The 23,104-nt window shown below is 37.1% G+C and overlaps 3 protein-coding genes across 6 annotated transcripts; 1 reads left to right on the top strand and 2 right to left on the bottom strand.

The window, feature by feature from the left end:
- Positions 1–9,016: 9,016 nt before the first annotated feature.
- LOC112710342 (uncharacterized) lies at positions 9,017–12,411 on the bottom strand. 4 transcript variants are annotated; one of them, XM_072202493.1, is made up of 4 exons: positions 11,728–12,223; positions 11,504–11,600; positions 10,183–11,047; positions 9,017–9,332 (listed from the first exon to the last, which is right to left on the bottom strand). In XM_072202493.1, exons 3-4 carry the CDS (start codon positions 10,842–10,844, stop codon positions 9,239–9,241), a joined length of 756 nt encoding a protein of 251 aa, XP_072058594.1. In that variant the 5' UTR covers positions 10,845–11,047; positions 11,504–11,600; positions 11,728–12,223; the 3' UTR covers positions 9,017–9,238. The 4 variants fall into 4 exon arrangements, with proteins under 4 accessions (XP_072058594.1, XP_072058595.1, XP_025618300.1 ...); XM_072202494.1 differs by having other exon boundaries at positions 10,183–11,600; positions 11,728–12,307; XM_025762515.3 differs by having other exon boundaries at positions 11,504–12,202.
- Positions 12,412–15,356: 2,945 nt separating this feature from the next.
- Positions 15,357–16,826, top strand: LOC112708858 (uncharacterized). Its single transcript, XM_025760787.1, has 3 exons — positions 15,357–15,984; positions 16,174–16,598; positions 16,641–16,826. The coding sequence occupies exons 1-3, from the start codon at positions 15,357–15,359 to the stop codon at positions 16,824–16,826; spliced, it is 1,239 nt and encodes a 412-aa protein (XP_025616572.1).
- A 1,468-nt stretch (positions 16,827–18,294) lies between these two features.
- On the bottom strand, positions 18,295–20,528 carry LOC140175053 (serine/threonine-protein phosphatase 7 long form homolog). The gene is made up of 5 exons (XM_072201956.1): positions 20,276–20,528; positions 19,265–19,512; positions 18,895–19,073; positions 18,721–18,808; positions 18,295–18,639 (listed from the first exon to the last, which is right to left on the bottom strand). Exons 1-5 carry the CDS (start codon positions 20,526–20,528, stop codon positions 18,295–18,297), a joined length of 1,113 nt encoding a protein of 370 aa, XP_072058057.1.
- Positions 20,529–23,104: the final 2,576 nt, after the last annotated feature.

The following is a 23,104-nucleotide window of genomic DNA, read 5'->3' as shown; positions in this document are numbered from 1 at the left end:
CAACGGACAACCGAACAATGGCGCCATCGGTGGCCTTGTGTTTGGCCTAAAGCCAAGAGGAAGCTCTCTCCTAGATCAACCCGATCCAGCAATTTCTTGAGAAGGGTAAGCTGTCAGAAAACAGGGAAGAAGCTAAGATCGTAAGAAGAGAGGCCGCTAAATATGCAGTAGTGCAAGACCAGTTATACAAGAGAGGGCTCAGTCACCACATTAGGGGTACACGAGAGGTGTAGTAGACACCACATTAGGGGTGTACTATGATGATTGACGCCAGCGAATAAGTGAAGAGGTGCCTCAGATGCCAAGAAAACACAGACTTTCATAAGGCACCGGCAGAGGAGCTAAGCTCCATCATAGCCTCTCGACCTTTCTTCTATTGGGGAGTTTTTTTGCTGGGCCTTTCTTGACGGCCCCAAGCCAAGTCAAATACCAACTAGTAGCCATTGACTACTATACCAAATGGGTAGAAGTAGAACCTTTGGCAAGTATATCGTTTGCGAACTATAGGAAATTCCTGTAGAGGCAAGTGGTCGCAAGGTTTGGAATCCCTGAAATTGTGATATCGGATAATGAAACTCAATTTTTAGATAAGAAGTTTGGAGAGTTCCTATCAGGCCTTGGCATCAAGCAAAAGTTTTCCTCTGTGCATCACCCTCAAAGTAACGGGTAAGTAGAGGCAGTGAACAAAGTCATTCTGAAGGGACTGAAGAAGCATTTGGATCAAAGGAAGGATTCATGGACAAACGAGTTGGCATTGGTCCTATGGTCTTATAGGACAATGATGCAATCGTCTACCGAAGAGACGCCCTTCCATCTCACTTACGACATGGACGCCATGATTCCCGTGGAGATAGGAGAACCCAGCCCAAGGTTGTTATTAGGAGGAGTTGAGGAGGCGGCCGAAAAAGAGCTAGTAGATGAAACCAGCGCCCATTTGTTGTAAGTAGCGCTAATGAAGAGGTTGGCACTACACTACAACTGCAAGGTTCATAACAAAAGATTCGAAGAGGGAAACCTGGTATTACGACGCAACGACATCGGTCCGTCGACACCAGGGGAAGGGAATCTCTTCCCTAACTAGGAAGGACCTTACAAGGTAAGGAAGGTGCAAGGAAAAGATGTATACAAGCTCGAGCTACTAGATAGGAAGGAGATACCAAAGATTTGGAATGCGGCGAACCTCAGAAGATTCTACTCCTAAGGCTTAGACGGTCTCCTAGCTATGGTCTCACGATTTGGTTACTTTTCTTTCTCGTATTCATTTCATTCCTTGTGTTCATTTTTATTTACTTTGTTTTAATCTTGTAAGCCTACTTGTAGTCTCATGATATATGAAAAAAGGGGTACTCTTTTCCCTTACCGTCAGCTCGGAACAACGGCAAGGGATTTTGATGAGGCTCATTATTTTAAAACTACTAGTATTTTGTGTTAAAATTTATTGTTTGGAAATTACTACCAAGTTACGAGTATGGCTTCCCATTACTGATCAACTCAGAAGCCCTTGCACGAAGACACACGGATATCCATCGGTACACGAATAAATGACCAATATCATACATGAAAATAAACCAAGTTTTAACAAGCCCACAAATCGGGAGTTCAAAAGGGCAACACATCGGCCCAGCAAACAAAAAGACATCAACATTACAAGTTTAATTACAAATTTTTCACTTCCTCAGTATGTCAACGATCTTGCCATCTTGGATCATTTTAAAAGCACCAACAATCGAGATGTCGAATTCAAGGACAATTAGTGAGACTTGGGCTTTGATCCCCTCCTCAGTAGCAGCTATTGCGTCCCGGGCATCTTTGATAATATGCTTGTTCTTTTTCTTCATGTTTGTGACCTCAAGGCTAGCTGCGCCAGCCGATCTCACGGCTTCCGCCAGCTCTTTTTCTAGTTCTTTCACCTTACTCTCTCGTCCACTTCGGCCTAACCTTGAGCGGTGTTGAGTTGCTTTGAAAGGGAAATGTCCTGATCAACAAGACGTTGGATCTCGTCATCTGCCACCTTCATCTTCCTCTTGGCTTCGCTCAGTTTAGCCCCCGAGGTCTCTCCTTCAGCCTTCAACTTAATAATTTCACGCTGAGCCATCTTGTACTTTTCATCCAAAATCTGACACTAGGCTAAGATTGACTCCATCTTCCTCGTGATAGCGGCAGCTTGGAGAAGGCTCCAATATGTCCACCTCGCTTGGGCGGCTAGGTCCTCATCCCAGAAGAAATTTCAGTGCCTGGTAGTAGCTGGAATCAACAAAGAAGCCCACATCGAAGTTTTTTCCATCACAGAGAGCACCTAACCCGGCTTGGAGTTGGATTTCGTTTTCTTGGTGTTGGGAATCACGACCACTTCGGGCTCCTCAACCTGAGCACCCGAAGACTATGCAACCACCGCAAGTTGGCCATGGTCAACCTCACCACTAGCCCTGGGCCCAGGAGGTAGCCTAGTCAGAGGCTGAGATTGAACCTCCAGCTCGTCGGCTTGAGAAATCTCGACTTGAGGAGTGGAGGAATCAGAGTTCTCGTCATCCCCAAGAAAGAAGTGAGTCATCAAACGACTAATCGAAGTATTCTCAACAGCCATCCCAACTACAAAAGAAAAAGAAAACCAAGTTATGAAGTCGGCAATTAGGCAGCAATGAGTAAATCAGGGCATCGTCAGAATAACAGAAAGAAACATGAATTTATCTATGCAGTCCCGTCCGGCTTTCCGGTCACCCATTAGGAGGTGAGGGTTAAGGGGATGAGAACCAAATATTGCCAGCAAGATATCGGCAATTTGCTGGTTCTACCGACCTAAACCTTGATAGGTCGTTTTGATTAAGTAGTTGGAAAGGTACCCCTTTTTATGCTTACCCTCCTAGAAAGGTTTCGTGAGTAAGAAAAAGAAGAGGAAGACTTCGACGATGGTCGGGAGCTCCAAGTACTCGCATATCATTTCAAAGCACCGGATGACAGCCCAGCTGTTCGGATGAAGTTGTGAGAGAAAAACATCACACCGATTTAAGAGAGCCATGATGAAGGGAGAGAAGGGAAGTCGAACTCCCAAAGTAGTGAACATAGGTTTATACACCCACATCCAGTTCGAGACACGAGGAGCCTTAAGATTAAGTTGGAAAACGTGTTCCTGGGATCCCGGCACCAAGAGTTCATAATTCGCCTCCTTGAGGCTGCCTCGCATAATGCTCCTAAGTCACAGAGCTCTGTTAACTCCTCCGTGGTTACCCTGGAGGATGTGCTCGTGACACCGGTAGTACACTGAGTGTACTGATTCATAGAGGGTCATTGCATCATACCTACAGCGGGGGCACTACTTAAATCGTGAGGGCGGGAGAAGGTTCTAAGTCAAAACTAAGTTATTCTACACTTAAATCAAAATCATTCTACACTAAACCATTCTAGCCAAAATTGCAAAAAAAAAAGACACCTGTGGTACCTCCTAAAAGCTATCTAGCAAGCATTAGTTCGATCTAAAAAAGCAACAATAAAAAGGAAACCAAGGCTACAATGACGGAGAATAAGCAAAAATGGCACGGATAAATGGTCACTTACTAACAATTGCAACGCAGAAAGGTGCTAGAATATGAAAATGGCAGGACTCTCATGACAGTAGTAAAAAATCTGCAAGCAAGGAGGGAAATGGCATTTGCAGAAGGGTAGATAAATGGGTAAGTAATGGTAAGCAATTGTGGAAAAAGGCTAGGCCCAAGTAAAAGGCCCCACTCGAATAGATAGGGATAAAGGGGAAGGACCTACCCCTCTCCTTAAGTACGTCACTTTTACCCTAGTTTACTGCCTTCTCGTACGAACGCTTATTTTGGGAGTGTCTTTATAGGTGGCACCACTTGCCGACCTACCGACCTCTAGGGGTGGCAAGCAGGGAAGCCTGCCCCGCCCCGCCAGAAGCCCGCCCTTTGGCGGGTTGGCCCGCCCCGCCCCGCCTAGTGAGGCGGTCCTAAAATCCCACCCCACCCCGCCTAACTGTAGGCTGGCAGGCTAAACCCGCCAAAGCTCCTCTTTTTTTTTATACTATATAATTTTACAACCATATTAATAAATTTATAATTTTTAAAGACATAAAAAAATTATATTTTTTTATATTCACAAATATTAAAGTCTTTATAATTATAAATATCTAATAAACATAATTATAAACCAAATTTTCATCCAAAACATAATTATAAATATTATCTTCAAAGCAAAATAAACATAATCCAAAACATAATTATAAATATTGTCTTCAAAACAACATAAACATAATCTAGAACACTCAATTTTCATCTTCATACTCTTGTAAGTTGGGTTGGGAAAGTTGGATTTTGGCAAAAAAAATTGCAAAAATACCCTCTTACAAAAAAAAACTAAGCCTGGCGGGAAAGTCCGTCCCGCGCTACCAAAGCTCGCGGTTTAAGCAGTGTGGGTTAGATGGGCTTTTGCTCTTTGGTGGTCCCAATTTTTCAACCCGACCCACTTTTTTTAGCAGATTACGCGGGACGATCCGACGAATTTAGACCCATTTGCCACTCCTACCGACCTCGCCACTCTGGTTCTGACCACCTCTAACGATCTTTTCACCACCAATCTAATGGATGACTGAACACAACATATAATAAAAAAGAATTCTTTGAAGAAGAAAAAAAAACAAAAAAAAATAAAAAAAAGTCACAAAATATAAAAAAAAAATATTAAAAAAAGGCAACGCAGAAGAGGAAAAAAATAAGAAAAAAAACTTAATTCTATTAAAAAGCACAGTATTACAAAACTTAATTAAATTTAATTACCAATGACTTAACTACCCTACCTTTCTAGTCTTCTTTAATTATATGAAAGTGAAATAAAAAGAAAGGAGCAGGACATTAACACTGACGCGTTTTAGTTTGGTCTTTGGGACCGGTTGGCTGAGGCAATGGAAATTCGCTATTGGACTTGTCATCTTTCAACTCCACTATCTATCTAATCATGTATCAAATTATCTACCAAAAATGAAAAAGCTTTAATTCACCGTTATGGCCAAACAGTTGCACCAAAAGCACATAAAAGGAAACGATTATAATTTATAAATTTCAAAAGCATAAAATTAAATATTATTCATAGCGTCCTTATTCGATTTTTTTTCTTACATATTGGTATAATCTTGGTGTAATACTTAATCATTAGATTTTACGATGTTTTTCGAAATTGTGGGAACAGTACAATACGCCTCCCTTGTATTGACAATACGCCCCCTTTGTATTGTATATTTTAATTTTAAAATATACAATACAAAGGGGGCGTATTGTCAATACAAGGGAGGCGTATTGTACTGTTCCCACAATTTCGAAAAACACCGTAAAATCCAATGATTAAGTATTACATCCAAATTTTTTCAATATATAAAAAAATTAACCTATTCCATTCGCTAATGTGAGAATATATGCAATTAAATTTATAAAGATAAAAGTATGTGCAAACTAATTAATTTTTTAGTTCGTAATCAGTTATTCACGAGTGATCACGACACTGATCTCGGGTGGATGTTACAATACTCCTTGATGTTTGGAGTTTTAAATCTCCATATAATTTTAACAAAAAAGACACTATTAAAATTTAAAATTCAATTTACTTTACGTTGATTTAGGTTAACATTTAATGCATACTGATAAAATTAATAAACAATTAATATTTTTTTTGAAAAACTACAAACATATTAATTACAACTTATAAAATATATTTTTAATAAATGATAATTATAATTATTATAAGAAATTTAATATGCTCTATTAATATATAAGTTATTTAATTAATTAATAAAATATAATTAATTAATAATTTTATATTTTATTTATTTAAATTATTTATTTAAAATTATAATTTATTTTATAAAGTTTATTTAATATATTATCTACTTTTGTTCATTAAAAATAATAAATTTGTTTACCGACAAACTTATTCCTATTTCTGTACAATTTGAATCGTATTCGTATATTTTTATTTTTTTATTATTAATCTAATCTTATTCACATATTTGAATTTTAAATTTTTAAAATTTTTTATTTAAAATTTAGATAGATATAATTTAAATTAATAATTTAATTTAATAAAAATAAACGTATTCGTATTATTTTTATTATTTTAAGCAAAAAATATCTTTAACTATATTTTCTATGTAAGATTTATTAATCTTTTCAGATATTATGTACTTATATATACATTCTAATATTATTAATTTAAAAGATTACATATATCTATCTCTTTTGTTGAAATATTTAAAAATCATGTTTAACCGCTTTAAAAAAATAATACGAGAACATTTATTTAAAATAAGATGAATATATTTATTTAAAATTTAAAAATTTTAAATAAATTTATTCGTATTAATTTTAAAATAATATGAATATGTCTGTGTAAATAAAAAAAATTTAGAATAATAAGAGTGTTATATCTTTTTAATTCTTTTAAATTTTTATTTTTATCATAATTTTATAATAATTTAATATCAATCTAAAATAAAATAAATTAAAATTAAAACAAAAAATTTAACCTAAATAAAATTTAATGTTAATTTTTTTCTCTTTCTTTAATAATTAAATGATGATTTTTCTCTCTCTTTTTAATTAAGAAATACTAAAATTTTAAATACGTTAACTTTTGTTTATCTCTTTAAGAAGAGTTTTAATATTCCAAACCTTTCAAGAGTATTGAATCAGACGCCCTGATCTCGTGGCGTGTAGGCAGAGACTGATGAGTTCCAATGTATTAATAAGCTTCATTTACTAAATAATGATGATTGAGAGCAGTGGTAGAACCAAAAAAATTTAATAAGTGTTTCAGACATTTCTTTTGAACCAATAAAATCACTTAATTCATAGTACAAACTAAATATGATTTGTAAGATCTTGAATAACAATTACTAACGATTTGTATAACTCAAATGATATGAAATGATATTTTTATATTTAAATAATATTTTTATATTTACGTATCTTATCTAAACTTTTTTAAAAATATAAGAAAAAATTAATTAAATTCATCACCTAAATTAAAATTGTATTTGTTTATAAAAATAAAATACTGAAATAAAAATATATAAATATAAAATTACATTTAAAAGATGAGACATTTACACATTATATTAATTAATATATTTTATATTCTTTTTGATAGAAAAGACATAAAAACACTAATAAAAAATATAAGTTATTTTTTTTATTATTTTTATTAATTTTTTATAATTTTATTTTTATCTATATTTTTCTTTCTAGATCTTTTATATAAAAAAATTAGAATAAATTGAACTTTTATAATTTATTCTTTTTTATATTTAGTTTATCACTAAATAAAATATAAAAATACTAATTTTAGTATATCTATCCTTTGTATCTTATTTTCAATGTCATGCTTTATCTTATTCTCAAAACCGAATGCAACCTAAGATACAAACAATAATAATCCTTTCAGGTACAGTTTTCACACCCACATAATTTATATTACCATTATTTCACCTCAAAGATTCTTGTGACTTAAACTTCGAAATTTCTTTACAAGTATTCCACCCATGTGAAAATGTCAACGGAGAGATGCAATCCAGAACAAGAAGATTTATCATAGTTTTATCTTTATTCTACAAATTTATGTTCTATGACTACAAGACGTAATCCTAAATTCACTTTCAAAACATTGGCACGGTTGCGGAGAACATGATTGCTTGTTGTGATTCTCTTTTTTGGGTTAATTTTTACCACTTACTTATAATAACTACTGACAACATCACAAATCCTTATGGAGATACCTAAAATTTCAACTATTTCAATTATTCAATTCCAAAATTCATGGCAACTCAATTTTTTGATATTGCTCATCGAACAACAGTGGAACATTTATCATTGCTCAGTACCTCGGTGTTATTGACCACGGATGCGCCTCCATTGCTGTTATTAGTTGTACCCTATTTGATTACCAAAAACATCACCATTCAAGGATCCTTTTTTTTCTATGACTAACTACTAATATTCTGCCATTAATGCCAATAAAAGTAGAAAAAAGTTTGGAGAACATACAAATACTAAAAGTCAAGCTCAAATTGTTTTGGTCAACACCACCCATGGTAGTCACTACAAAAAATTGTTCAATTTTAAATTTTAAATACATGCCAATGAACGAGTCCACCATCATCCTCAAGTTAGCACTGCCATCAAATCAACTTGAACAAATAAAATTGTACTCCTTCTACAACCCTACAAAGCCAGAGTTGTTGCTTCCCATAAAAAGGACAGTTGCAACCACCTCTTTCAAAACATCTTCATGTATCTATCGCAAATACATCTTAGTGGATGCCTCATACCACTGTGAGCTCTCAGTCGTGCCTCACACTACCGCTAAAGAAATTCTATCATCGCCAAATCACATTGCCACGATTTTAGAACACAGTCGCCTCTGCAAGTAAACGACATCACAGTCTCCCTTAATTCATACACACGAAAATCACGATTGACAGTAATGAGGAATAATATTTCACAGCCATTTATGTCAATCTTCAACCCCAAACTAGAAGATTACTCTGGCCAAAAGTTTTATGACTTTTATCACTAGTGGCCAACATTAATGAAACTTGGATGGTAACTGACGATTTTAATGAAATTAAGGATGCTTTAGAAAAGAAATAGTGGAGTGACTATTGATAAAAGGGCTTGTATAGATTTTGTATATTAGATTAACAATTGGGGGTGACTGCAACAGATTAAATTGAGTAATTTTTCGATAAGAATTTTTTTAAATAAAATATTTTGATGCTGTAGGGATGGTGGTTCATCCCGCCCACGATGAGAACGGTGGCTTTGTCCCACTCACGGATAGACAAGTTGAGGTTGGAGATCCCCTCTCTTGTGTTGCGATGGACAAGTTAGGTTGAGAATTTCCTCTCTTGTCGCATCGAAAAATTGGATAGAAGGTTGATGATTTCCTTCAGTTCAATTCCCAACTGTGGTGAGGACGGTGGTTTTATCCCGCTCACACCTTGAGGTTAATTATCCTTATAATAAATGTGAATATAAATAATTACGATTTTGAATTCGAATTTGGTTATGATTGTGATTATGTTTGATTGAAATATGAATATAAAGAGTGTGGCGGACACTATATCCCAAGAGTGTGACGAGCACTATATCCCAAGAGTGTGGCGAGCACTATATTCCAAATGTGTGATGGGCACTATATTGCAAAAGTGTAGTAGGCACTATATCCCGGAGTAGTATGACAGGTACTATATCCCAAGAGTGTGACGGGCACTATATCCCAGATAGCACTGCCTCCAGTGAGATGGTGGAAGGTTGAGGATTCTCTTCTTTATGTTTCTCCTGGAGAAGCACAACAGAGAGACAATGTTCATGTTTAGCTACCAGATGTGTCGAGTTCAGAAGTTTAATCGACACGTGAACTCATAGCCAGTAGGGTTCAGAAGTGTTACTAAAATATTTAAAAAAGTGTGACTTTAAGTGTTGCCAAACTTATATAGCCACCATAATCATCATAACCATAGGCATCATAAACTCCAGCGTACATGCTATGGTGCCTATATATATATATACACACACACGACCAGACCTTATTTAAGCTCAAACTAGACTCATTAAATATATTAGCTCGAATCCATTTTCAAGTTTAGTTCACACGCTCATGAGCACAGCTTACCAAGCTATCAATAAGTTGAGCTCAAACTAACTCACAAGCCAATTTGACTCACTTCCTGCCCCATCTTAAAAAGAAAAAAGAAAACCACATGTACCCTCAAATTCTTTGAATAAAAGGGGAATATAAGACATGGAAGATACATAACACATCCAATTCTTGTCTAATGGACCAAACAAACTATTCCAGAAATGGAAAATGCCAAGCTACCTCAAAATTCAAGATATTCCCATTTTCATTAAAAGAAATTAAATAGAGATGTGCCTAAAAGAAGAACATACATGAAGACAAGAATCAGCCAATGCCAATGTCAAGATATGTGCACATGCAAAATTGCAACATCAGAATTATTTAAGTTCCAAATAAACAATAGTCCACAAATAATATTGCAGAAAGCAGATAAACAAGAGAATAGAGGGGGGGATATTAAAGAAAGAAAGAACTCATCAAGATATAAGAATGCTTGCTGGGACATCATCATAAATTGAGGAAAATGGATAATCAAAATAAAACATCTACCTGACTGATAATATCTGTACAATGATTGGTTTTACCACTAAAAGTTGAATCTGATGTTTGTCTTCTAACTCCTCCAAATAAACATTTAAGCCATTTTGATGAATATAGGAACCAACTGATATCTTTCCTGAAGATACGTACTTATCATTATCGGGTTTTGGAATATCAACCACACAAGGTTTCAATGTAATATACTCTGCTTTGGCATCATCAAGCCCAAACGGATCTGTCAATGGTGACATATCTAATAATGAAGGTGAACCAACAGCCACTTCAATATCATGAAAATCAAAATTGATGTCAAAGTTATCATGGCTGGCAATGTCATTAATGTCTTGGCCATCAAGACCAGCCTCTCTTTTGAGTGAAAATCTTACAAATGGACCATCAACAAATGCTCCAAAATGGAAATGATTCTGTGGTAGTTTTTGAAACAAGTAAATAATCATTTGTTTGGCATAATACTCATATGTGTCGACCCAGGCATGTTCTGCTTTATCTACTAAGTTTGGAGCATCGGATGCTTCCTTCCTGTCCGCCGTGCAAACATGTTGTATCTGACTAACCTTCTTCTCAATGTTTGATATAATCTTCCAGTTGTTTCTAGCAGAACTGAAAACCTGTTTTCTCTGAAACATTTTAGAAATGGACATTTTCCACATTGGGCCAGTAGAATATCCAACTAGCAGCAAGAGATTCTCATAAGCATCAACATAATGTTTCCATTGACCTATAATACCATGTTAATGTCATGTGCCTCTAGGTGAGACGACTTCATAATAAGATTCAAGAAAGATGATGTAAGATCTTTCCTTTCAGGGTCAGCAAAAACTATGCTCTCCAAAACATGATGCAAAGAACATCCCTAAATCCAAACAAAAAAATAATGACATTATAATTAACAAATTAATTTCTCATAACAAAAGTTTGCGGCTAAGACATCTTCCTCCCTCATAATCCAAAGAACATAAATGATATATCAAACCTAAATGACCATTATAGCATCAACATATAACTATAAACGGTTAAGACGATGGCTTGAAACACGCACTACTATATAGTTCTCCCCATTAGGTAGTTTCAGTACTATTTTTCATTATGTTTTATATATTCCAATAGTATTGCCACGAGCATGCAAATTAAACTCATATTCCATGTACCTATAAATATTTATATACAATAACAGGTAACATAACCGCCAAAATTTATATCAATTTTTTAATGACAATCCGTTATTAGACTGAAAACTAAGAAGTTTCACCAATTCAAACAAATTGAATAGTATCCTAAACTCTAACTTCCAGTGGAATTCATCCATTACCTCTGGATCAAGAACCTCAAGGCACTTTCTAAGATAATCTGTATAATCAAATTTCGACGAATGCAACCTCCTGGCGCTTACCTCCTCATCCGGCATACTTCAAGAACAAACCAAACAGTCACGCCAGTTAACAAAAGTACGTGCATCACAAAAACAGAAATAAAACAAGATAAAAAAATTGAAACCGTCAAATAACAGAAAACTGTTCAACTGGAGCTACACACTCGAAAGCTAGCACAACGCGAACGCCGTGAACTTCGATGTCGAAGGCTGCGGAGTGCCAGGGCGAGAATCTGAGAGTGAGGTGTTCGATTGTGAGCTCCTTGATAAAGAGGCAAGAAGGGGAGTCGAACAGTTGGTTGAGAACAGAGACGTCAAAACGAAGGTTCTCGGTGACGGCAAGGGAGTGACGGAACCCTAACTGGATGTCGAGTTGGGGCTCTTCTCTCAACCATGGCTGAAGCAGGGAGAGTAGTTTCCGTCGGATGAAGCTTTTCAATGGCATAATGAGTGTGATAGTGATATCATAAAGTGCGTACGGTTAGTTGATTCGATATATGCATGAAGGTGGGTTTGTGCAGGAAGGAGGGTTAACGAAATTCAGTTACGGAGAAAAATGGAAACTGGAACGCTAGGGAATGAATCGGCGGGAAAGAGTGGGCCCCACTTCTTTGTCAGAGACTCAACCCAGCAGAACGCGTGTCAATTTGGCAATCGCCTGTTCAGCTGTGTCAAGAGTCAAGACTAGAGTTTATGCTAGACCGTGCATTTGGCAGTTAACAGTACAATGTCACTACAATGCATTCCTCGTGATCTGCTCAATCTGCCGTTGTTTATGCAAAGAAAAGGGGAGTTCTCCAGCATCCTCACCACTTGGAAGCGTATGCAATCTTCTTTCACAATGAATTGCTGCATGTACACACAAAATTCAAATTTTAAAGCTAATCATTTTATCAATTCAAATGATTTCTTGCCTATTGACATAGCTGGAACCAATTTCTTAATCAATCATTTAACCTAATTACTAATCATATGTAGGTAAATTTTGTCCACTTCCCTTAGAAAGTGCCTTCTTTCACCATTCATTCCTTTACACTGACACCTAATCATTCTTCAATTCAAACTTTTTTCCATTTAATTTTCCTGATTCCTTTAGTTGATTTTCGCTTTCTTCTCAATGGGAATCTCATTTTGTCGTTCAGCCTATAGCTTACATTTATGCTATGTTTGTTTGAGAGGAAAATAAAAAAAAAAAGAAAAGAGAGTAAAGAAAGGTTCATCTATTTTTAATATATAAAAGTAGATATATAAGTTTATCCACGTTACTTTTAAAATATCTTTTTCTTTCTATTAATGCCATGTCAACAACATCACTTACTTGGCAAAATATTAGAATCAACCACTCAGTCTTTGCTAAATCAACTATTATTTTCAAATCAGCAAAAAAAAAATAAAATATACAAAATTTGTAGTCAAATTTATAACCTACAAACACATTCAATCTATATCCATATATTTATTATATCTCACTAAATATATCTCACCGTTATAAACAATACAATAAATTTATAACTCCAATAATTAATTTGTTAATTTCTATAAATAACTCATTAAATATAATAAACATTCATAATCAAATGTAATAATAATATTAATAATCATAATAAATTTTACGTTACAAATATTCAAATTCCATACTATTTGAACTACTTATGTAAGTTTTTTATCACTATTCTTTCAAATGACATCAAATTTAGCACAAAAAATTAATTTCAAAACTACACAACATCTTAAACTTACTCAATGGAGCATCATTCTTTGGACAATATCAACAAATAAAAAGACAATTGGTTTATCAAAGTTCACGTGGTTCATCTATGGAAAACATTAACACCCACAAATAAAGTAGAGTCTCTTTACTTAGAAATGATTATATTAGATGAAAATGTACAAAACAAACATATTTATTATATTTTTAAATTAAATTTACGAAAATAATATTTAAATTATTTTTGCTTTTTATACTTTTTATATTATTCTATAATACTTTATATATAATTGTATTTTAATATCGTTAAAATTATACTTCTTTTAATATGCTATTCATTGTTCCTTTTTAACTAATTATTAACTATGATTTACTAACACTGCAGGAAATACATCTTTATATAATTGTGAAGAGAAATATTATGAACAAATTTAAACATTTGTTACAAGAAAAATGAGGACGAGCACCATATAAGAAAACTAAGTCCATCAACTAAAACAAATCCAAAAATCAAATCACCAAATAAAAATGTCAATTTGTAGTTTGTACAACTCCAACATCCAATTCTTTTGTACTACAAATTATTTTAAACAAAACACCTTTTAAATTTAACTTTAATATTTATTATATATTATTATTAATTTACCATCCGCGTATTGCGCGGGCCTCATTCTAGTTTTTTTTTGTAAATGGAGAAGCTCATGGTGTAACACCATGAAATGGAGGCATGGCAAAATATTGCACTGCTACGGGTCAGAGACAAAATGTAAATTACATTTTGTATTTGTTTATTTTTTTGAATTTTGAAATACACCAAGTAGCTTACGTTTTGGTTTTTCTTTTTTTTTTGTTTAATACTAAATGCAAGTTGCGTTCTACTAAGTTAGAAAAAGAAAAAAAATTTGAAGCCCACAAAACGTAACCTGCGTTTTGTTAGTGTCAGAAATTTTTTCTTGGAAGCCCCAAAACACAGGTTGCATTTTGTACACAAAATAATATTTAAATCCACAAATTTGCCTATAAATATGAAGTCTGGTGATGTTCATCTTTATCTTCACTTCTCCTCTTGTTCTTTCTTGCATAAAGTTCTTAGTGGGGTATTTTTTTGGCAGATAACTGTGTCAAAAAATAGAGTTAGTTAAGGCTGAAGTTATGGAAGGTGTTGCAAACTTGCGAGTATATTATAACGGTGAGGTTATAACAAACACACATGAAGGAGTGACTTTTGTTTGTGAATGTCCGTTGTCATTTGCCATTCCATGTACCATGGGTTTTGTCGAGTTACAAAATGGTCTTTGTAATAACATTCAAAGCCACATTTTGAAAAGGGTGAGCAATCTTTTATACAGAAGTCCTGTGCAAGTATTTGGTGGGTTAATACAGTTTCAAATAATGTCCATCACTGACGATGCCAGCATGCAGCAGATGTTGTATATTTATCAACAAACCCGATCTCAGTGCTGATGATAGAGCTATACGTTGAGTTTGAACAGCAGTCGGGGATGAGTATGGTCGGCGACGAGATCAATGTTGATGAGTTCGGGGATATAGATTGGGAAGAAGATAATATTGACAGTGAAGACGAATTCGAAGCTAACTATGAATTCGATGACGAAAACGATGACGGAGACTTGGCAGGCAATCCGGCGGTGCAAGATGAAGCAAATGCGATTGTAAGCCGGCACCCATTTGGTGTTCTGTCTTTTATGCGGACTCTAGATCTCGAAGCCATGCATGCTCCGAAATTTCCTGAGTATGCGAATACAAGTATGTCATAATTATTAACTAAAGTTTTCTATAGTGCTTATTTTATTTGCCTTGTCTGACTGATGGCGGTGCGCATGTCGTAGGTGAAGGCAACGTTGCGGCGGAAGATGGCGAGTTTAGTGTCGGAATGGAATTTGGTTCGAGAGAGTCGGTGATATCTGCAATCAAAAGCTACACCATCTCTAGTCTGAGCCGCAGACATTTTATTCGAAATGCAAGGGGTATAATGCAGGGTGCGACTGGCTTATCCGAGCTAGTTTGATTCGAAAAAAAGCTTGTTGGGAGATCTGGAGATACAATGGCAAGCACACGTGCACCATGGGCACGATTTCACAAGATCATGCCAAGTTGGACTCAGACACAATTGCAGATGCCATTAGGCCGTTGGTCGAAGCAGACCCCTCGATAAATGTGAAGTCTGTTATTGCAGAAGTTCAAGGCAGGTTCAACTATACTGTGAGTTACCGCAAGACTTGGTTGGCAAAGCAGAAAGCTGTCGCAAAAATTTTCGGTGATTGGGAAGTTTCTTACCAGACTCTGCCAGTATGGTTGAAAGTAATGACAGTGAAGATGCCAAGGTCACGTGTTCAAATTAAAACGCTCCCCGTTTACCGTGAGAGTGAGGAGGTTCAAGGTGTAAGAGTTCTGCACCGCGTTTTTTGGAGCTTCTATCCGTGTATTGTAGCATTCAGACACTGCAAGCCATTGGTGCAGGTTGATGGCACGCACCTGTATGAAAAATATAAAGGAGCACTTCTGGTAGCAGTTGCACAATATGGGAATCAAAACATTGTGCCTATTACATTTGCGATTGTCAAGGGGGAGACAGCAGACGCGTGGGAGTTTTTCCTAACCAATTTGCGGAGATATGTTGTTACCATTGATGGTGTGGGTATTATTTCTGACCGCCATACCTCCATCGACGCTGCAATAGCTCGCAGTAACGGTGCATGATCACCACCAAGGGCATGGCACATGTATTGCATCAAGCACATCGGGTCCAACTTCTTAAGAAGATTCAAGACTCCATATTTGCATAAACTCGTGGTGAATACAGGTATTTCAAATTGCTGTTATGGTTCTATTCATAGTAAATTTGTGGCATCTGCTTATGATTAAATGGTTTGTTCAACAGGCTATTCTAGAACGGAGCAGGAGTACAACAAAAACTACCAAAGGCTTAAAGAGCGGGATGAGGCATATACTCAATGGTGCGATGAGATCGGTGTTGAGAGATGGGTGTTGGCATTCGATGGTGGTCATCGTTGGGGACATATGACGACAAACTTGGTAGAGTGCATAAATTCTGTCCTAAAGGGTGCACGCAACCTTCCTGTAACTGCCCTTGTTCGGTCAAATTTATATCGGCTGAATGAGTTTTTCACTCGGAAGAGTACCGAGGCTCATGAGCGTCGCCGCAACAGATTCACGTATTCAGAATTTTCAACGAAGAGAGTTGAGGAAAGCTTCCGACATGCAGAAAATATTGTGGTCAACCGGTTCGATAGGCGCAACGAGATGTTTGAGGTTCGCAAAATGCAAGATGGTACCATTTACACTGTTAACCTTGCGCAATGACACTGCGACTGTGGCCATTTCCAGGTCGAGCGACTTCCATGTCGCCACGTGCTTGCATGTTGCGCCAACCAACGTCTTGATTGGCAAGTGTACGTGCACGATGTGTACAAGATGTATGAAATTTGCAAGGTGTATAGAGGCGAGTTCGTTCCGATGGGTGACCCCTCCACGTGGGATAGATACGAAGAAGCGAAGGTGATCGCCAACTGAACATTGAGGCGCGCGACGAAAGAAAAACTGAAGTCAACCCGCTACGTGAATAAGATGGATTCGCGTGATATGCGTGGTCCTCGTCGGTGCACTACATGTGGACGCGAAGGACATAGCCGCAGCCGATGTCCTTAGCGCGCAGGTCCAAGCTCCGCTGGAGGTCATTAGTGGTTAATTTTTTCAATGTAATTTTATTATGACCTACTTCACAATTATATATTACTTTTTTTGTAAGCTCATCATTTACTTTAACCTAGTTAACAATTTATACTAAATAAAGTTTTTAACCTCGGTATTTAATTTTTTAGAGAATAAACATTTTCGATCCAAACAGAGTTACACGGGAATAAAACTAAATATGTCATAATAATAAAACTGAACACAATCATCTAAATATAAGATACGACACTGAATACAAATCTGAATACAACGCTGAATACAATATCAACTAGAACAGACTACTTCCTCAGCGCCTTCTTCGCATACAAGGATGGGGTGTATTTGTTTGGAGGCGCAGTCTGTGTCCGTGAGTTATACGGATGACCCTGAGACACACCAGCGCCAAGCCCACTGCCAACGTCAGGACCACCGAAATCTGTCATGCTCGCACCACCAGTGTCATACAAACCGGAGCCACTCATCCCCGGAGCACTCGCTCCACCAAGATCATACCAGTGCTGCAAGTCGTATCCCAAGTCTTCCTCTTCCCGCTCCGGGTACTCATTCAAATCAAACAACTGGCCGCGTGGTGGTGCGGAAGGACCGGGTGGATCTACATCACCGGTCGGATCATCAAAGTCGAAGTCACTGGCATGACCTGAAGTGGCGCGACGACCACCAGAATGCTGAGATGTAGCAGGCCCTTCCTGCGGTGGCGGCGGGGATAGAAAATATGTATCTCTCAGGACCTGAGAGAAGCTGATGGTGTCAGATCCACCCAACGGACTAAAGTGACCCTCGGCTGGAATCACCAACTGTGGTATGTAGGGCTCAGGTGCCTGAGGCGGCTGTGGTTCTAGTATATATGCTGCCTGCTGCTGATATGCCGGCCACTGCTGGGCATATGCCGGATCCTGAAACTGTTGGGCATATGCCGGACCCTGAAACTGCTGGGCATATGCCGGATGCTGAAACTGATGGGTATACGTTGGATCCTGAAACTGTTGGGCATATGCCGGTATCTGAACCTGGTGCTCATATGCCGGGACCTGATAGTGGTGCTCATGTGCCGTCACCTAATTATTAATTAAATACAATAAATAGTAATTACTGATAACAATTTATAACCATAAACGTTGATAATAATCATCATAATACTAGTAATTAATAATAATACATGTTCCTGCTGCTCATGAGGCGGGACTTGCTCCTGAGGGTTAGCTGGTTCTTCCTGTTGCTGCTGTAGTTCATCGGCGCCAACCTCTTCACTTGCAACTCTATCTGACAGTCGCAGGTTCATCCCATACTGCTATGTGTACCACTCGTAGTACACTGGGAGAGGATGGAAGTCAATAATCTCCTCGCCTAACTGCAATGTGTTATAGCAATCAAATCTCCACCTATTAACCCATTCACTGTAAATCTCTCCCCAGTCATGGTTCTGCGCTCCTGTCAACCGCTTGCAATGATCACGACCAAGGTCGAATGCCGGGCCTGATGGAAGCTGCTGCATCCCAAACTGTCGTCTAACTCTCTCCGTTGGGTGCCATTCTATGCACTCGAATGACACTAGCGGCGAATGGGTGGAGCAGATAGCCAAGTAGGGAGCGAGGACATCCGGAACTCCCACTCCCATATACGTCCGCCATATAAACTGCACATTAGTTACCAAGAGGCCGATTAGAAAAATTATTCATCTGAATAAAAACATTGAACATTAATAGTTACAACATACATCGTCAAATCCCCTGTTGTCGAGTGCTCGCCTAAAATGCTCTGTAGGCCACCGTGTATATCTTGTATGTCGGCGCCAATGGCTCCACCTAACAAAAATGATAACAATAACAGTCACAATAACGATAACAATAACAATAACGATAACAATAACAATAACAATAAAAGGCAATACCGTCGCGCGAGTGGAATACCAACATAGACGAGCTGATCGCGGGGTATAGGTGCCAGGAACAGCATACGCTCACATGCACAAACAAAAAGCAGTATCAGTGGGCCATCCTTCTCTTTGCAGTTGTATCGTGATGCACGATACAACGATCTGTATAGATGTGCCAGACTGGCTGCCCCCAACTGTATGCTAAAATCCAGTGGAAATCCCGAAGTAGCGGTAGAAACTTCGAGTTCAACGAAGTGGTCGACTTATCCGGAAACACAACCGTTCCGAGCACGCAGAAAATGTGCGCCCGAACGTAACGCTCAATAGACTCCTGAGTGTCACACGGCTCGGTATCTCTGCACCGCCGGACCCAGGGTATACTAACCTTACCCAATACGTGATCCTGCGGACCGGGCTCCCGACCAAAACACGTGATGCAGTTCTCCACCAAAAACTGGTGACTGCTGTCTGATCTACCATTAACGGGCTCCCTATCAACCGGGAGGCCAAGAATATATGAAACATCTTCCAATGTCACTATCACTTCACTGACCGGAAGATGAAATGTATGGGTCTCCGGCCTCCATCTTTCGACCAAAGCACGCAGTAGTGCAGAATGACCTCTCAGTTCGCCTACTCATGAAACGTGTTGAAACTCAGTCAGTGCTAGTGAAGCTGCAGCTACCTCGTTAAAGTTCTCTGACGGATCTAATTTTCTGGGCAACAAATTGCTAATAGCTTGCGAAAAAAATTAACGATAAACAACAACAACAACAACAACGCGGTTACTAATCCTAATAATACTAGTTATAATAATAACAATAACAACATTATTATTATTATTATTATTATTATTATTATAGGATAGGTTCGTGCTGCTCTCTCAACGAGGTTTATTGGCAGCGATGCTCAAAGACAGGCTTTTCTACTATTCGCTATCCACTGACCGCTACCAAAAATCATAAGCAACTCTGCGGCTATTATGCCACCCCCAGATTTAGCATGGTGCAAAAAGAATTTATGCGATACATCAGAGCAATCATTTATAGTATCTCCTACTACGTATATTAATAATAATAATAATAATAATAATAATAATAATAATAATAATAATAATAATAATAACAACAACACGGATACTAATCCTAATAATACTAGTTATAATAATAACAATAACAACATTATTTTTATTAATAATAATAATAATAATAATAATAATAATAATAATAATAATATTCGAATATATACATATATATCATTAAACATTAAAAAAATTACTTACCCACGGAGGATGATCCAAGTACTCAATAATGTGTTCTTCAGGTTTAGTAAAATCACGAACTATTTTTTATTTTATAATATTTAACCAAAATTTTCTATTCTTCTTCTTCCTCACAAAAATTCAGCAGAACCTTGTAAATTAGAACCCCAGCAACCCTTGCCTTTGCCTTCTGCGTTTTGCTTTCAGTTTGGTTTATAGACTCCATCACCACCCTCTTCAAACACGTGGTGTTCATGCAACATGGGAGCCTGCCAAACGCAACTTGCGTTTTGCTCCTGACTACTGCCAAACGCAACTTGCGTTTTGGGAGTTCCAAGTGGTCAACATGTTTAGCATTGCCTGCATGCAGGGAGCAGGACGGACACATTTCTAGGCTTGAACTTCCTCCTTGCCAAACGCATGTTGCGTTTTGGAGCCAATAGTAGCTCTGCCATTTTCAGGTGTACTCAGGTGTACCCAAAACGTAACCTGCATTTTGCAGGTTACTGAGATTTGCAGATCCACATTTGTGGATTACACTCCATGAAACAATATATCAGAATAACACCATTTTGTCTTCCATTCTTTAAATAATTTGTCGCAAAGAAAATGGGAAGGAAAATGATTATTTTTCATTGTTTGGTTGAGGAGAAAAATTAAAGAGAAAAAAATGGATGGAAAAAAACTGGTAGGGCCCATCAATTTTTTTTTCTCTCTAACATTGAAAAGAAAATAGAGAGAAAACTAATGTTTCTCTCTCTACTTTTAATACTACCACTTCACTTTTTCAATATATTTTATAATATAGGGATAAAATTGTCTTTTTATAACATTTTTTCCTTCTTATTTTCCTTCTATCCAAACACATATAAAGAAAATAACAATTCACTCAATTTTTTTCCTTTTCTTTCTTTCCTTTCTATTTCCTTGCTCTCTATTAATTTCTTTTCTAGGCAATTTGATAAATAATTTTTTATTTGGTTTTAATTACTTTGCAAGAGCATTCTTTTACTTTTTCTATTAAAAGATAATTAGTAAATAGTTTTTTTTAAAACACAGGACTCAACACAATAGGTAGAGCAATAGAAAAAGTCAGATACTACAGTCCAAACGTATAGAAAATAAGACCACAACACAAAGAAGAACCCCCCTATGTCATCTTCGGCATAACCATCAACAATTAAAGGAATCCACATATTTCCACTCATTGGAGCTCATCACGGTCATGTTGATAATTTCTTCAACCCTTTTGCTTTTATGCTGAAAAATTCTTCTATTCCTTTCCATCCAAATGTTCCAAATAAACGCACAGAAGCATCTCAATCGCTTCTCCCTATCCTCTTTTCTCCTCGGTTCCTCTGTCCAACATAGGAAATATTCTTTCATCAAACCCGAAAAGGACCATTGTCGGCCAAACACTGATATCCACGCACTCTACACCTGTCAAGCAAATTCACAGCCAAAAAACAAGTGATGTACATGTTCCACATCATTATTACATAAAACACATATATTATCTTCCTGGTTTATAATCCCAAATCTTCTTTTGTATTCACCCTACCTATTAAGACAAACCAAGAAAACAGCTCCACTCTTGGTGGAACTAGACCTTTCCAAACAGTCTTAATGAAGTTGTAACTGGTAACCTCCTCTGGGAGTATTACCTCCTGCAAAACCTGCACAAATGAGTTAGTTGAAAAAACACCTTGTCTATCATATTTCCACACCACTCTATCCTCTCTGTTATTTACTAACTTCACAGGTCTCAATTCCTCATGTAAATATTTTAGAAGCTCCAACTCCCATTGAAATAGTTCTCGCCTCTATTAGAGGTTCCAAATCCACTCTAACCCATAATCTCCTATAACAAATCCACATTGGTTTGAAACAGAGAAAAGCCTGGGGAACCAATCCTTCAAAGATCCACAAAGTAATCATACATCCTCCCAAAATCGAGTACGTCACCCATTACCAATCTCCATAGACAAGCCTGTAACCATCTTATCCCTTATATGTTGATTCGTTATTTGTATCTGGCATATATCCTTCCATGGGCCTCCTCTAGTAGGTAGCACTTGAGTTGACAACAGCTCATTAGGATTCAGATTATGACATGAACATACCACCTTCTTCCACAACGGGCATTCTTCCTTTGCAAATCGCCACCACCACTTAAACAGTAGTGCTGTGTTCCAAACCATAGCATCTCCAACCTCCAACCCACCTAGTTTTTTAGGTACCTACACTACTTCCCATCTTACTAATGCCATCCCATTACTACCATCTTCCTTACTCAACAGGAACCTTCTCTACAGTGAGATCAATTTCTCATCAACAAATTTCGGTATCTTAAACAAGCTCAAATAATATACTGGCAGACTATTCAATACAGACTTGATCGGCACCAACTTTCCAGCTTTCTTTAGTATTTTAGCTTTTCACAGACTGAGCTTCTCCTCTACTTTGTCTATTATAGGCTTCCAAGTCTTCACCAACCTCGGATTTGCTCCTAAGGATATTCTAAGGTATTTAACTGGAAGTGTATCTCCCTTACAACCCAATAAGCTACACATATGCTGGACCCAATGCTCGTCACAATTTATTGGTATCAAGCTCGACTTGTCAAAATTAATACTGAGGCCTGACATCAACTCAAAGCATCTTAGAAGCCTCTTGTAATTCTTGATAGTCTCCTCTTCTGGCGGGCAAAACAGAACTGTATCATCAGCAAATTGAAGATGTGATAGCTCTACACTATCTCTCCCAATCGACAACGGAGATATACGGCTGTTCCTGACTGCTTCTCCAATCATTCGATGTAGCACGTCTACAACCAAAACAAACAAGAAAGGAGAAAGCGGGTCACCTTGTCTCAAACCTATTTCCATCTTGAATGACTTAGACGGCGAACCATTTATCAAAATCGATATAGATGCAATAAAACCCAATTTTGTGGTTTGTCTT

This window comes from Arachis hypogaea, chromosome 9, assembly GCF_003086295.3.
Source record: "Arachis hypogaea cultivar Tifrunner chromosome 9, arahy.Tifrunner.gnm2.J5K5, whole genome shotgun sequence".
Classification (NCBI taxonomy): domain Eukaryota; kingdom Viridiplantae; phylum Streptophyta; class Magnoliopsida; order Fabales; family Fabaceae; genus Arachis; species Arachis hypogaea.
This window is presented reverse-complemented; position numbering and strand designations above follow the sequence as displayed.